This window comes from Haemorhous mexicanus, chromosome 9 (assembly GCF_027477595.1).
Source record: "Haemorhous mexicanus isolate bHaeMex1 chromosome 9, bHaeMex1.pri, whole genome shotgun sequence".
NCBI classification, from domain to species: Eukaryota; Metazoa; Chordata; class Aves; order Passeriformes; family Fringillidae; genus Haemorhous; species Haemorhous mexicanus.
The window spans coordinates 5,232,286-5,248,410 of NC_082349.1; the positions used below are offsets into that span (position 1 = coordinate 5,232,286).

General features: G+C 56.5%; 1 protein-coding gene across 2 annotated transcripts in view; it reads left to right on the forward strand.

The window, feature by feature from the left end:
- The first annotated feature begins 1,153 nt into the window (after positions 1–1,153).
- SSBP3 (single stranded DNA binding protein 3) overlaps positions 1,154–16,125 on the forward strand; it is a 54,050-nt gene continuing 39,078 nt past the window's right edge. Inside the window, exons 1-4 of one of the 2 annotated variants that reach the window (XM_059853746.1) lie at positions 1,154–1,311; positions 1,429–1,501; positions 1,685–1,746; positions 2,304–2,388. In XM_059853746.1, coding sequence (XP_059709729.1) covers positions 1,256–1,311; positions 1,429–1,501; positions 1,685–1,746; positions 2,304–2,388 — 276 coding nt within the window. In that variant the 5' untranslated portion in view covers positions 1,154–1,255. The remainder of the gene's footprint in view (positions 1,312–1,428; positions 1,502–1,684; positions 1,747–2,303; positions 2,389–16,125) is intronic. The other variant, XM_059853745.1, reaches the window with a different exon arrangement.

Genomic DNA, 16,125 nt, shown 5'->3' on the forward strand with positions numbered 1-16,125 from the left:
TCGCACGGAGCGCACGGCCCCGCTAGCACCCGACATCCCCCGTGTTGTAAGCGCAACCTCCCCGTTCTAGCGGGGGGTAACTCATCACACGGCCCCAGCCAAGCGCGCAGCGGCCGGCCCGGCTGGGTTTTGTTCAGCCAGTCACTTCGGAGGGAGAGGTGAGGCCAGGGCAGGGGGAAGGAGCTGTTTGAAGCCTTTTTGTGCTGCTCCAACATCTGTCCCCATGGGCACCGCCACCCGAAGTCGGCACTGGTGGTTAGTTTGGTTCTGCAGAAGCAGATGTTGGTGGGGCAGGGACGCAAAGCCCTGACTTTTAAATTGGAGGTGCGCTGGGACACAGCGCGGCCCTGCCCAAGCCCCCGGAGAGAGGCGGAGGGGCTCCCTACAGCCCACCCTGCGCGACCCCCGCCCGGCCCGCAGGGGGTGGCTTTCCCCACGTGTTTTGAAGGGCAGCGAAGCGAACAAGACCCGTGACCGGAGCTGGCAGCCAGGACACGCTGGCCCCGGGCTCCACTCAGGGCTCCGCGCAGCCGGGCGCGCCTGGCCCCGGGGTGACCGCCAGCAGCGCGGGGCGCGGGGCTGGGGTGCGCGGCGCCGGGCGGGACCCGCCGGGGCTGGTCCGGAGGAGAAGGCGGCGTGCCCAGCCCCCGGCCGCCTCCCTTCTTCCTTCTCTCTGTGCCTGCCTCCCGCCGGGTCCGTCCCGCCCGGCGCCGCGGAGCGGCAGCGCCCGCCCGGCCGCACCGCCGCTCCCCGCGCCCCCCCGACGGGCGGTTTCAAGTCCCCCCTTCCGAGGTCTCCGCGGCGCCGGCCAATCAGCGCGCGCTGCGCGCCGCGGCCCGCCGCCTTAAAGGGCCCGCGCGCCGCGCGGCGCTGGGGAAGCGGCGCCGCCCGCGGGCCGAGCCGGGCGCGCTCTAGGACCGCGCGCCGCCGCCGCCCGCCCTCCCTGCCCGCCGCGGGAGGCCGCCCGCCGCCTCCGGAGCGGGGCGTGGCGCGGGGAGGCCCCGCCCCCGCCTGGCGGTGATTGGCGGGAGCGGGCGCCCGTCGGCGGCGGGGGCGGCGCCCGGCGCGGCCACGTTCGGGTGCGCGGCCAGCGGCGCGTTGGGCGCAGCGAGCGGCGGCGGGCGCGGGGCGATGGGGGCGCGGCGGCGGCCGGCGCTCTGACAGCCCCCGGCGCTCCCTCGGCGGCGGGCGCAGCAGCTCCGGCGGCAGCGGCGGCGGCTTTCGGCGGCCGCCCCCCTCCTCCTCGGCGCGGACCATGTTCGCCAAAGGGAAGGGCTCGGCGGTGCCCTCGGACGGGCAGGCGCGGGAGAAGTAAGAGCGGCGGTGGCGGCGGCGGGGGGAGCGGGGCGGCTGTGGCGGCGGGCGGCTTTGTGCGGGGCGGTAGCGGGGCGCCTCTTCCTTCTCCGACCCGGCGCTCGGCTGTTGCAGGCTGGCGCTGTACGTCTACGAGTACCTGCTGCACGTCGGCGCCCAGAAGTCTGCGCAGACCTTCCTGTCCGAGGTGAGCCCCGCCGCCCCCCGCGCCCTTTGTGCGCCGCCGCACGCCCGCCCTCCATCTTGCGCGGGGCGGCGGCGGCGCCGGGGGGTCGCCGCGCGTGGGGGCCCACGCCCACCCGCGACCACCCCCCGCCCGCACCGCCCCCCCCTCCCAACCCACCCCCCGCCGTCTTCCTCTTGCCCGCAGATCCGGTGGGAGAAGAACATCACGCTGGGCGAGCCCCCCGGCTTCCTGCACTCCTGGTGGTGGTAAGTGCGGGGGTGTCCCGTCGCGGGTGGGAGCAGCCCCCCGGGGGCGGGGGGGTGCGCGCCGGTGGCGCGGGGCCCCACGGGGTACAGCCTGGTAGTGGCGTGAGTCAGCAGCGGCGGCGAGCCCCGAACCGCCCCGGCTCCCGCTCCCCGCGGGCGTCGAGGCGCGGCGGAGCCACCCCCGGCCCCGCGGGAGCGGCGGGCAGGGCTCCCGCTGGAGAGCTGCCGGGCCAGCCGCAGGCACCGGGCTGTGCCGGTGCCGCTGGGGCGCCCAGGAGAGCAGGGCTGGGCGGCTGTGAGGCTGGGAGAAGTCCCTGAAGTCTCACGGGGGTTATCCCTTCAAGGTGTTGCCTCTTGAAGGCTACTTTTGCTCCCGTAAGCGCCCAGCATCCCCGCTCCTGACGGTCAGGACCGAGTAGTGTAAAGCTGGGATGCACAGCTGGATCCAGCTGAGGTCCCAGCCTAGCCGTGGGCTGGGAAGCCGCTCACCTGCGCTGACCTGGCTGCCCGATCCCTGATGAGTAACTGCTCTTCTCTCGTCTCTCCCTGCCGTGCAGCGTGTTTTGGGACCTGTACTGCGCAGCTCCCGAAAGGCGAGACACTTGTGAACATTCGAGTGAAGCCAAAGCCTTTCATGACTACGTGAGTAACAAGTTTCTAATCCTCGCGGTAATTACGGCGTTGGGGAGCTCCGGCGCACCGAGAGCCAACCTAACGTAACCGACTGGCAAAAAGCGTGGGGTTTTTTTTTAACCAGCAATGTTCTGATTTGACTGAACAGTATTTCATAATGTTGCAATTATGTAAATGAGCTCAGATACTTATCTTAAGCACTTAAAGGCATTCGGGCTAGTGGTAGAATTAAGAAGTTTTGCATGGTAATGGGTAACAAAGTGTTTATAGAGGGTCGATGGCATGATATTTCATGCTGAGGACACTGTAGTGGTGAGATGTTTCATGCTGGGGGCACCTTGCAGGATGGGCGGGGGTTGGATTTTGGTCGGGAGGAGAAGGGGGAATTCCCCAAACCGCTGTTGAATGCCCCAGTTAATATTTCCCTGCCTTTGGCAAGGCTGGGGGGCCTCCTTGGTTTCCTGAGTCCTCCCTTGATCCCATCAGGGGAGAGGTGTTGTCTTGTTGAAGCTGGTGTTACAGACCCCCGTTGGCTGGTCATTGTGTGTCTTGGCTCTCCACGGTTTGGGTTGCTCTCTGCAGAGGTGGCAGCATGACCCAGGGATGGATGGCGACATGCTTGAGTCTGAGGTGTCTCCCAGAGGATCCCTCTTGCCAAGGGGGCACGACATGTCTGCCCCATGGGCGACGGGTGGGCTGCCCACTCCTGTCCCGCACGCAGTGCCCGCATCCGCAGCACTGGGAGCAATTTGCATCAAAGGATTAGTCACCTGGCTGCGGGCTTGGACCCCAGTCAAGTGTGTTTAAACCTCGTAGCAGGAGCTGGTTTTGTCTGCTCCGGGGAGACTATGGTATGGAAACCATTTTTCCTCCCTTCCCAAGTTTCTCGTTGCCTCGACATGCCTGGCTTGGGATGTGTGAGGGTTTGCTGGCGAGCAGTGCCAGGCGAGCGTCTCGGCGACCTCCGCGAGGCTCTCGCACGCTGGCACTGGGCACAGCAGTCACCCTGGGGCACAGGCAGTGCCAGAGAGGCTGGGCTGGCTGCTGAGCTGCCTGTTGTCTCTTCCCACGCCACTGGGTCTTGGGAGAAGTGTGTCTGGGTATTTGCTAGGTGGAGTTTGTCTGTCTGTGTGTCTGTCCATCCCTGCGGCCGCTGTCTGCATTGCTTGTTTTCACTGGGTCGGATTAAGATGATGAACTCCTGAACCAGGGGTCAGAGCTGATAACCAGCAGCACGTCTGGCAGTTGTTGGCTTCTGCTCGCTTCCTGGATGTTTTGGGGCAAATTGTGGGGGTTTTGGGAGCCCAGATGGGACAGTGGGCTCATCAGGAGCAAGGCAAAGGTAGATCTTTGGGCAGCAGAGCCACAGGTGAAGATGACATTAGCAAGCAAGACCTGGTAATGTTCCATCCACAGCAGCCTCCTCATCATGTCTGAGGATTTAGTGTATTTAGAGAAATTAATCTTTTTTTAGCTTGGTAATAATTCTAACAATAGGCCTGAGTGCATTAGATGATTCGCATAAACTTCTTTAATACACGTTGCTTTAAGCTTACAGTAAATAGACACAATCCTGATTGTTTTTAATTCTCGGTGTAATGCAGTTTTCTAAGAGCCCCAAGTGCTTTACCTTTTGGGTAACTCCTAAGATTTTTGCTCCCCTGTTCTTTGGCTTGGTGGCACTGGGTTGATTCCCCCAGGCATGTTTTGGCCCCAAGACAGGGCTTGTGCCTCTCCGTGGCGTGGCTGCTGACGGATGCCCACGGTACAGTCCCTCTCTGAGGAGTGGTGTTTTCCTGGCACAGCGTGTACTTTACAGGGCAGGGACCTACCAGGCCAAAACTTAAATATTGACCAAAGAACCCAACGATAACCGTGGGAGTGTGAATAGAGCCTTGTTTCTCTCCAGCTTCTGGGCGGGCTGCTGGTACTGGTGTGCGTGGTGGGCAGTGTCAAACAGCAAACCCAGCGAGCCATCAGCAGTGCATGGCAGCTAAAATGGGATATGAACCCCAAATGGGGCTGGATCAGTGAGTCATGAATTGCTTCATGTGGTGGTTGTGGTTAAAAATATCCCAATCTAAGTCTTGCCCCAGGTTTGTAGAGCGTTGTGTTTACACTTGTCCAGCAATGGGCAAACTCCGTGTGTCCTGCTTGGTGTTTGCCCCAAATATGGTGTGTGTTAACCCAGATGTTTTGCTACTGTAAGGACAGAAAGAGGGGATGCTTTGGCATGTCACTTTCCCAGAGCCAGCACTGGAGAGGTTCTTTCCTGGGACATAAATCATTTGGGAAGAGGGAGCAGTTCTCCTTGTTAGCAGGGTGGGATTTGCATGGTGTGTCATTTCCACTTTATTTTCCAACATAACTGTATGAAAACTGTTAGGAGCAGCAGGACAAATTGCTGATTTTCCCCTTGCAGTTTTGAGTGTTTAAATCTTCAGTGAGAAGTTAAAGTAAGGAAGGAAATTAAGAAAGTAAGGAGAAATCCCACCACTATTTTTTTTTGGGGGGGGGGGACCCTTGAAAACTGGGGAGTCTTGTGAGTGCTTGGAAATACTGCTTTTTACCTTTCCCCTAAGGTTTTTCTCCTAAGCTGGGACTAAAACTTGCTGGGACTTGGTAGAAAGGTGCTTGTTGGGAGAAGAGTGATGGGAGTGGGGATTCACCTGGCACAGGCAGGAGGAATGCTGCCCTGCTCTACCCTTTCATCCCTGGCACATCTGTGCATCCCTTAACACAGCTATCGAGTTGTGTTGGTTGCAGGGCTGTTAGTCATCCTCTTCCACCTGTACCCAAAGAGTTGATCCAAAATAACAACCCCACGAGCACCAACTCCTAAAACTCAGCCGTTGATTTGGCTTCCTCCAAGCCCCGTGGCGAGCAGGCCAGCGTTCCAGCACGCTCCTGGAGCTTGCAAGGGGATCTCTGGTCATGACAGGGGATTTCAGCCGGCGCGTTATCTGGGAATTGGCCGATGGCTGCTCGCAGTTGAGCATTTCAACGCCGTGAAAGCCAATACAATTTGAGTTAGCGGTGATGACTGCCAGTTTAAATACCGCAGTGAATTTCTGTCAAAGAGCTAATACATAGAAAGGGGAATTGCAGAAAACTTGATCACCAGAACCACTTCAGTCGATTTTGGCCTCGAGCTACAGAAAATGAACTTAAATCTAGTTGACTGTTTGCTACATACTTTTTTGTGGTGTTGCTCTGCCTGCACAGCCAGCTCATGTCAACATGCAGGAGAGAAAACTCCGGGTAGCCTTTAGCTGATGAAGACTTTGACTTCATCGTGCCCTAGCTCTGTTTCCCCCAGTTTCTTCCTGAGAAGAACCTGCACTTGGGAGCATTTGAAATGCTGTTTTCTTTGCAGCACAAGATCTGCGGAGCTGTGGCTTCAACTTGCCATTAACGCAAAGCATTGATTTATTTGTTTTTGTTTTTAACTTTGGAAAGCTGCTGCAGTTCTTTCTAACTTGGGTCTGGAAAGATGTCTGCAGCAGTGGGGGTGGTTGCTGCTGGAGATGCAGTGGTTGGTCTGGGAAAAGATGGTGTGTTTGGGACTCCTGTCTTGGTTGGGGATAACCAGGGCTCCTACTTTTTATATGAAACAGTTCCCCTTAGAGAGATCTCAGGGGGTTCTGAAGCTCATGGGGATGGATGGATGGATGGATGGATGGATGGATGGATGGATGGATGGATGGATGGATGGAGAATTCAGGCTTACTGGAGTTAGTGTGCTTGGTGGAAACAAGGTGAAGCCCAAGAGGCTGGAAGGACTTTGGTCTGCTGGCTGTACAGACTGGAGGTTTCCTAGGGATGGTTCTTCTCTGCTGAATCTGCCAGTCATGCCCCATCCAGGTGTGGGGCAGGCATCACTGCCTGGGTTTTCTTGGGCTGCAGGGGAGCATTTCTTTGTCACAGCACCAGCTGCTCCCTAGGGTCTGTGCGGCCAACTCATGGCATGGTGCACTGGCAGGTGACATGGCCCTGTGGGACCCCTGGGAAGGGATGTTCTTCATGCATGAAGGGTTTGGTGTGACTGTCTCCTCTCCCATACCAGGCTGTCTTCTTGTTCCAGGACCAGTGAAGGTTGTAAGGCCTTGTTTGAGGCACCCATGGCTGTGAGGGTGGGACCAGCAGGTGTGAGAGTGTTGATCCATGAGTACCTCTGTGGTGGTGATGGTCCATGAGAACTTCTCCTGTTGTGTGCAGCCAGCGTGGTGAAGGAGAAGAGGTGTTTTTGGGGCAGGTTTAGTGCAACGCAGGGACAGGGGTTGGGAACAGCTTTGTGAGCCCCCACAGGCATTGCCTGAGCCCTGGGCATGTGGCTCAGTGGTAGCACACACAGCTCTGTCCTGTTTCCATGGGGGACTGCTCTCCATCTGGGTTCCATCCAGCTCCACTCTGCAGGGACAGGGTTCCCTGGTAGGTAACCGGAGAGAGGAGTTTCCTTCAGGAGTGGCAGGCTGCCAGGAGCAGCTGCAAAACTCCACATCACTTAAAAAAAAAAATTGCAACAAAAATAAATAAATCCAGATATTCCCTCTCCTGGCAGCGCTGGACTCGGCCTTCCCTCCCAGTTAAGGGTACTGGTGAGCCTGGGTGTCCTTTAAAGCCTACTCTTGCTGGAGTACCATGCAGGGGTGCATTAGTTCAATATTATATTTTAAACAACATTGGCTTTCATGACGGAGCAACCTCGGCTTCCACACTTGCTGCTGCCCAGCAGCAGGACCAGGGCGTTGCAGAGCAGCACCTTTCCACGGGTGATGCTCATGGAGAAGGCTCCATTGTGAAACTGGAGGTCAGAGCCCAGAGCTTATGTCTTAGTCTTTGACTGGGGAGCCTAAATATTTATCCTGTTCTGTCCCTAATGAAAACAAATTGTCAACAGTTGTTCAGTAACTGACTAAATTAAAATCTGTAATTAGTCAATTAGATTAAAGAGTTGGCACAACCTGATTGTATCATGCTGGTTAGGTTATTAAGAGAAAGGGTGTGATTTTTAATTACTGAATGCTAATTTTGACGGTTTCAAATAGAAACAGACGTTCCCCCCCTCCACCCCACCCCAAGTGCCTCTGCAAAAGTAAGGCAGGGGATGGGTTTTATATCAACAAATGGTGCGAATGAACACGCAAAGTTTCTCTGGCTCCCGTCCGGGAGGGGGTTTTCCAAAAAAGCTGGGAGCGGGACGGGAGGAGAGGAAGGATTTCTCCCATCCTGCCTGAGGAAGGGAGGGCAAGTGGAGCTTTGTGCCACGGCTGGGGACACCCTGCATGGCTGGCTGCTGGGGTCTGGCTGCTGCCCATGGGGGTCCTGCCCTGCTTGTCCCATTGTCCATCCCGGTCCGTGTGTCTCCGCGTGCCCTCACCTTGCATGAGTGCAGCAGTGAGCCAGACTCCAGTGTTTTTTCTTTTCCCTGGTTTGTTTTTTTTTTTTTTGGTTTGGTTTTTTATAGTATCTTTTTAATCCCCCTCCCCCCAGTGCTTGAGAGGGGCCAGCTTCCAGTGGCAGGCAAAGTCCGCAGCGGAGAGGAGGAGGAGGAGGAGGAGAAGGAGGAAGGCCTTGTGTGGCGCTCGGCAGCCCAGCGCCATCCCATCCCACCCCATCCCATCCCACCCCATCCCATCCCATCCCATCCCATTGTTTGCCCCGGCGGCCACGTGGGCGAGCGCGGTGAGGCCGGCGAGGGGACCCTGCGGGGGGAGTGCCTGCCCCCGGCAGATGCTGGGCCCCGGGCGAGCACAAAGCTCGCAGCCCTGCCCTCCCCGGCCTTCGGGGATCCCTTCGCAGGAACAAAGAGGGCGAGGGGCCGCCGTGCCAAGCCGTGCCGTGCCGGGAAGCCACGGCCGGCACGGGCACTCCTGTCCGGCGGTGGGGAGGTGTTGGGTCAGGACGCCGTCTGTTGGGTACAAGTGGGACTTTCCTGTGCTCCTGATCATTTCCTTCCTTACCTTGGAAACTTGGATATTCTCCTACCTTTTGTTCCCTATTTTTCTCTTGTAAAGCTGTCCCTGGTTCTATTGGAAACAGCTGCCAGAGCTGGTCCTGGAGAGCGGGCGGGGGGCTCTGGCTGTTGCTCCTCTCTCGCCGCTCATGCCCCCGCGGCAGAGCTGGCACTGCCAGGATGGCACCCGGCTGTGCCAAGCCCTCCCTGGTGGGGATGCTCCGGGGGGAGCTGCTGCAGCCTCGTTTGTTCCTGGTTTTCCTTGGGAACAGAGCGGATGGCAGAGGGATGGCAGAGATGCAGCAGCTGGAGCACTTTGTGTCCAGCCTGGCTGGCGCTGGGATCTGCCCTGTGCCTTGTGTCCAGCCTGGCTGGCACTGGGATCTGCCCTGTGCCTTGAGTCCAGCCTGGCTGGAACTGGGATCTGCCCTGTGCCTTGAGTCCAGCCTGGCTGGAACTGGGATCCGCCCTGTGCCTTGTGTCCAGCCTGGCTGGAACTGGGATCTGCCCTGTGCCTTGAGTCCAGCCTGGCTGGAACTGGGATCTGCCCTGTGCCTTGTGTCCAGCCTGGCTGGCGCTGGGATCTGCCCTGTGCCTTGAGTCCAGCCTGGCTGGCACTGGGATCTGCCCTGTGCCTTGTGTCCAGCCTGGCTGGCACTGGGATCTGCCCTGCCCTGCCCCCAGGACTCAGCATGGGCTGGATCCCTGTGAGCAGCACACGCCCGCCTTGCCAGCATCCCACTCGTGGCTCAGAGAGGCTCCCTGACTTCTGCTGAGGCTTCTGCTCAGCCCACGGGCACACTCTTCCTTATTTCCCAGAATCTTCTCCCTCTGAGTCCTCACCCTGCAGATTCCTGGGGGTCACCCAGGGTTGGGGTCTCAGCAGAGCAGAAACAGTGCTTTCCTCCAGGCTGGCAGGGAGCAAAAATGTCTCTGCAGGTAAACAAATACCTCACCTCTGCCTAGGTTTGGGGGTTAGGTTTTTTTTTTGGTCTCTCAAAACTCCTGGTCGTGGCCACAAGTGCCAGGAGCCGAGTTCAGAGCTACAGCAGTGCAGTCAATGGGGGATTTCCAAAATAAGGGATAGCTTCTGGGTGCTGCTGCCTGTGTGTGGTGGAACCCCACTGCCACCTCCTCTCATCCCCAGAGCGGTGACACCAGTCTCCTGTGCCAGTCAGGGCAAGAGGGGCACCTGGGTGGCTTGGGTAAGGTTTGGGTTTGGATGGGGGCACAGCTCTGTGGTAAGACCAGCTTTTTCTTTTGTGTTGAATTTGTGCATTTAATGAAATTTTTTTTTTCTTTGATAAGAGGAGAAACACTCATTCTCCTGCCCGAGCTTAATGTGGCATGCATGGGGACTGTTAGTATCAAAATTAAGCAGAAGACAAATGTATGCACGTGCAATTACATCTGTGGAATATGCACTGTTAAGATGAACATGTGGATAAAGATAGAGGGGCGTGTGCCTGTGCATTTGGGAGTGGTGGGACAGAGCAGTGCTTTGTGTCTGGCCATCCAGCACCCTCCCACTTGCCTTACTCTTCCTCCTCCATGGCCTTTGCCACCACCACCAGTGGTTTTTAGCAAGGTGATTTCCACCTCTGTGCTCCCCGGGCTGGGTGGGAGCCTGTGGGGTCAGTTGGTCTGTCTGTCTGTCCATGTGTGAGGCTGTGCCTGCTGCTGTAAGATAAAGTCCAAAGGAAGACCTCTGGCTGTGTCTTGAGCTAACATTTTCTTTTTAATTTTTTTTTTCCTTAATGTTTCTGCATCAACCCTTGAACATTTGATCTGGTGCCTCTCCTCCTGGGGTGCGGCAGCTTTCTGTAGTGAAAATGAGCTCTCACCACCCCTCCTGCTGCCTCAAACAGGGTCTGGAGTTGGGGGGGGGTTTCCTTCCCATTTTCCCTGGATTTGGGCTGGCTTTTTTTTTACAGTCTCTCAAGGCTGAGCTCGCACCTATAATTGGAATTTTTTGGCTACAAACTGAAGCAGGGGGGATGCACTGCAGCAGCTCTGATTTGCTGGTGAGCATGACCTGCCCAACACAGCTGGGGTGCTGGCATCCCTTGGCATTCCCAGCAGGTAAAACAGCCCACAGCCAGTCCCTCCTGCCTGACATGGATTTCCTTCTGTGCCCCACTCCTGTCCCAGCTCCCACCCACACAGCTGTCATCGTGCCTGGGTCACCTGGTCCAGCACTGCCCAGTGCCCACCGTGGCAAGTGGCTGGCTGGCATCTCCTTCCTTCCAGAGCAGCCTTGCTGTGAGGTTGTCCCAGGCCTTGGCTTTGCTTATTTACCCATTTCTAGAAACTGTAAGGTGGGAAATGCCCCTTTGTCACCCCGTGGGTAGCTGGCATTGCCCAGCTGTGTCCCCAGGCAGGTGGCAGTGTTTTTAACTCAGCCTCCGGGTTGGTTGTTTGGGGTTGTGGTTTTTTTGCCTTTTTTTTTTTTTAAGTGAAAAAAAGGCAGGGCACGCTGAGGAAGGGGGCAGGGCGCTTCCTTGAAGCACCCTGGTTTGGAGTGGGCAGATAAGGGTGCTGCATCACCCTTGGCTCCTCTGCCCTGCCAAGCCCAGCAGAGCATCCTCCTTACCCTCCTGCTCTGCCCAGCCCTCGCTGGGTGCTCATCCTGTTTTTTGGGGGAAGCCCCATTGGGGTGAGGCAGCCTCTAGTGCAGAAGCTGCTTGAACCCCCACAGGCAATGCTCACAGCAAGGAGGCAGAGGTGCTTTTCTCCCCCTTGGCTGTGCAGCTGATGGGGTGTAAATCACACCCAGCCTCCCTGTGCCCATCTGCCAGCTGAATTTTAGGGGAAGGTCATGGCTGGTAGCAGCTTGGAGTGACTTTCCATCACATCACAGCTTCAGCCCCTCTCTGCTGTCCCTGTTTCTCTGGGGGAGTGCCTGCTCCTCCCCGAGGAACAGAACCTGAGTCTGCCTGTTGGTGCTGGAAACACATTGGCTGCTGGGGTCTTCCTGTGCAAGCTGTGAACCAGGAGGTGGGTCTGGTTCTGTGAGACCTTCTTGGGGTCTGGTTTGGGGCAGGGACAGCCATGCTTTGAAATGCTTGGTCTCATCAAGGGTGCTTTTGGCAGGGATGTGCTTTGTGGGATATGGTTGGGGACGGAGGTGGGGAGCTCACAAGGAAGCAAAAGCTGCTTCACATTGAGCATGGGTCCCTTTAGCCCAGCTTAAGCGCAGTTTTCCATAGAAACCCCAAAACAGATGGTTTTGTTTTATCCTGGGTATTACAGCACCAATAACACCCAGGTGCTTCACACCTTTGCCAGTCTCAGCTGGAGAGAAGGCCCTGGCTGAGGCTCCCAGGGCTCATTTCATCGTTAAAAGCAGATTTACTTGCTTGTCCCGGAGCCCTTCAGGGTGTTGTGGCACATCCTGACAGCTTGTCCGTCCTTACCTGCAGTCATCAAGGAGTTTTCAACACGACTTATATAAAGCCTTTGTACTTGGATTGCTCCACCGTGCTGCACAATGGCTTCTTTGTCATCCTGCCAGCTAATTAATTTTAACTTTTTACCGTTGCTCCAGCGCGGTGCGTCGTCCTCCTGGTCCATTTGAAGCTTCCCCCCCAACCTTAAGTGTTTTCCAAGCAGTTTGACTTGTTGCTGCTGAGCACTGGAGAAACCAGCTGGCCCCGCTGGTGCTCATCTTCTGGAGAAGGAGCTGCCCTCACTCTGCTGCTGGAGCTGGGGCTGCTGGAGGAAAAGCCATTAGGAGGCTCAGGTTGTCTCCAGTGGCTTGTTTCTCCTGGCTGGCAGCTGAAGGTCCCCACAGAGAACATCCTCTGATGAAAATAACACGCTCTGGCTCCCTGGCTGGTGATTGGCACCAGCAGGATCTCACAGCTGGAGGTGAAAGCCTTGGCTGCCTCTTCAGGACAAAACCCCTCGTGCCTGGGGATGTCTAAGCATGGGGGACTCGACAGTGGTGCTTTCTGGAGGGTTGGGATCTGTTTGGTTGTGCTCTGGAAACTGAGTGCTTTTTGCTTGCAGCCTGTGAGCAAACATCTCCAGCACAGCATTCTTGGTGTGACAGGGAGCTCACCCCTGGTACCTCCAGAGCGTTCACAGGGGAGCTGAGCATCTCCTTAGAGCTGCCTGGAGGAGGACCAGGAGAGACGTGACCCCAGCTGGGTGTCCCAGCCCTTGGGGTGGGATGAGCCAGGGTGTTGTCTTTTCTGGGTAGGAGGGATGGAGATGACCACATGCATAAACATCAGCTGAGCTATGGGTTTTGTGTGAGCAGTGCTGTGGCAGGGGGAGCTCCCCTCTGCTCGGGATGGGGACGGTGGCGGATCAGGGAATATGGAATTGCTGCCTTTGTGTTTAATCTGGTTATAAGGATGGCTATTAGAGATAATGAATTTTGCCTGTCCCCACTGTTGTAATACAAGAACCCAACTGTCTTTCAACACCGCGAAGGTCACTCCTCTTTATTTCTGGTTGTAAATATTGCTGGTTACAGATGTTTGGGGTTGATGGACATGGCTAATTAAGTTTCTCCTGTCAGCTGGTTGGCGGGGTGCAGGGGTGCTGCCATGGAGGTGAGGTCAGAGGGTAGGATCACAGCCGGGCAGCAATATCAGCAGCCACACAGCATGGTGTAAGCCCATCTCACTGCAGCCCCTCAGTGAGAGCAAAGCTGGGTTTGCGCTGAGCCTTGCCCCTCTCTTTATTATGAATTTGGAGCAGGCTGGTGGGAAGACAGTGACTTTCGGGAGCAAGTTTCCATTTTGCTGCTCTCATTTGAGGGGAATTCAAATGAGGACGCCTGCTGTCCCCAGCCTGACCTGAGAGTGGGAAGAAGGGTGCAGAAACCCTTCTGATTTTTGCCATGGACTATCTTTTACACCAACACCAGCAGAGGCTTTTTCTTTCCCACAGAGGCTAACATGGAAATGACTGTGTGCTGGCCAGCAGAGCCAGTACCCCACATCAAACCAGCACCAGGAGGGGCTGGGAGCCCCTTTCTGTGGGGCACGGGGCCGGTTGCTTCCCGGTGCTCATCCTGGCAGGCAGGAGCCGTCCGCGTGCGCTGCCTGTGCGCCTGGAACGCAGCACGTGCTGCTGCTGTGCTCCCCGGCTCCCCCCGCGCGCCTGATTTATGCCGCTCCACATTTTCTCCTCCTTTCCATGCCTCTTTCTCCTCTCCCTCCTTTTTTTTTTTTTTTTTCCCTTCCCTTGTGCTGCCTGTGCTTTGCCTTGCTCGGTTTTTTGGTTTTTTTTTGGTTTTTTTTTTTCCTCCTTATTGCTCACAGGCCTCCCTGTTAACCCAGCAGGCTGCAAGATTTAGGGCTCCCTGCCTGGTGTGCAGTGTGAGTGGGGTTTTATTCTCCCAGAGGAGGGAACTGTGATCCCCATCACCCCACTGGGCCATGATCCTTGCACGTAGAAGGGGCTGTTTTTGTTATTCCGTTTTATGGCCGCAGAGCACAAGTCGTGCATTCCTGTTCTGGATGCTCCTGGCCATGGATTGCAGCAGAGCTGGTGAGGTGACCACGGGTGCCTGTCGCCTCCATCCCGACGTCGCTGTGCCGGCCATCTGTCCCCTCCTGTGCGGCTCCGGGCTGCCGGCTGCTCGCCGAGCCATCAGGGCTTGCCCAGCGTCTGCGAGGCCACCGGAGGAAAAAAAAATTACCAAGAAAAAAAGTTCCATTTTTGCTTTGTTTGCCCCCATTCCATATGTAGAACCTGACTTTTTGTTGCCTTTTGGGGAGGGGCTTTTTATTATTTTTTTTTTTTTTACTCCCCTGCTGCCGTGCCAGGCGCATCAAAAGTTTGCTGGGTCTTGTGTGTGTGTGTGTGTGTGTGTGTGTGTGGATGCCGAATAATTTTATTAGCTGCCTGGAAGGGAGCCAGCGCGGCGTGCACCGTGCAGGAGGTGGCTGCTGGGGTGCCTTCCCTTTGCTTCCCCTTCCCAGCAGCCCCCCTTTGCTTCTGCTGGCCTCCTGTGGGCTGCATCATTAGCATTACCCCTTCATTTTATTTTTATACATATTTCTTAGGGAGGTTTTTAGTTTGCTTGGTGGTTTTTTTTTTTTTTTGCTCCTTAAAGGGTTAAAACCGATGGGGAAGTTCAGCTAGCACTTGCAAGATATGGTTGCCTTAGCAACAGGCCTCCTAATCTGGTAGGTGACCTGAGAGACTGTGGAAGATGCAGGGGTTGGTTTGGCATTTCATTATTTCATGAGGCTGCGGCTCTCCAGCTGGTTCCCTTCCCAGCACCGCCACCGCCGCTGCTCCCCCCGCTGCCGCCCCCGGCATTCCTTGGCAAAGCCCCGGAGGGGCCAGCAGCACCGTCCCCTCCCTGGGCACTGCTGGCTCCTGGGAGCTCTTGCTCAGAAAGGGGGAGAGGGCTTCCCGCAGCCCAGGTGGTAATTATTCAACTTTAGGATTGTAAAGATGGTTTCCTACCTTGGCTTTCCTCCTTTGAAAGGATTTGCTGTGGTGGCCCCAGATGAAATAATCCATGTGGCCCCAGAGCTAAAGGTGTGCTCATTGGTACTTCCAAACCCTGTGTTTTGGGGTCTGTGGCTCTAGTAACAAACAGATGAGGCATGAACAGGGAAGCACAGTGGTTGGAAAAGGTGATGGAGTTGAGATGCAGCATCCAGCCAGTGTTTTGTGGAAAGTTGGTGGGCTTTGGGAGGAGTGTGGCAGCATTATTCCAGGGCTCACTGGGCAAGGGGCACAACCAGCGCATACCCAGGGATGGATAGACCAAGACCTGGGCACTTCACTGCCACAGCCATGGCTGCCTTCTAGGGGTTTTTTTTAGAAACATCCTCAAGTTGGCATTTCCCAGTGCTGTCCCTTTTTTTCCCAGCGCTGTCCCTTTTCCTTTGCTGTAGTCACCACCCCATGCAAAGCATTGGTGATCACCTGCTCATCCTTGCCAGTGGTGGAGCCATCTAAATTAAGAAACTGCATCCCAAATCTTCCCTGCCTGATTTGGCCTCACTAAATCTCTGTGCACCATTGGATGGGGGCTCAAACTTTTGCCTGCGCAGTCCCACATGGGATTCAAGTCGATGTTGGTCACACCCAACAGTGCCCATTGGCACAGAACTGTTGCCAAATCATCATTGAGCTCTTGGCCAAGATGGCCAAGCCACTCTCTGTGCCCAAACCCGGGATGTTTTCCCCCTTGCCGGATGCTGAGTGGTTATGGAGTGTGGCTCTGCCCTTGTCACCCAGCCAGGATGGCTGGGCAAGGAGACCCTGAGGGAATTAAGTGTCCAAAGGGCTGGGGCCAAGCTCCCTCTGGGTACCCATCGAATAAAAGGGCCGGGATAGCGCCAGGGGCATCCCATTCCCGCAGATCCCAGCGTGCAGACCTCTTTTGTTTTTTCCCCCTCCCACTACTCCACGGCGTCGATGGCAGCTGCCTGCGGACGGACGCTGGGGAGAGCCGCCTTTGTTTACCCGCCTCTCCGGCAGAGTGAGGGCGGGGATGCTCTTGGATCGAGGTGCTGATCTGTCATCTCCAGGTTTTATGCATCCCCAGACAAGAAATCAGTGGTGCAAAGCACAGACTTTTTGTTACTTATCGCCGAGCTCTGTGCAGAGCGCGGCTGCTGAAAGCAATCTGGTGTCTGCGATGCCCAGATTTATGGTTTCCCAGCCTCATTTGAGGTGTTGGCTTCCACTGGGAAGTAGAAAACCTGGTTTGAGCCATTGGAGTAGGATGAGAGGACTGTGGCATGTAGTGACACTGGACCCTGAGTCTGATCGCCAGGCTGGCAAATGGCCCCAGAGCCTGTCATCACCCT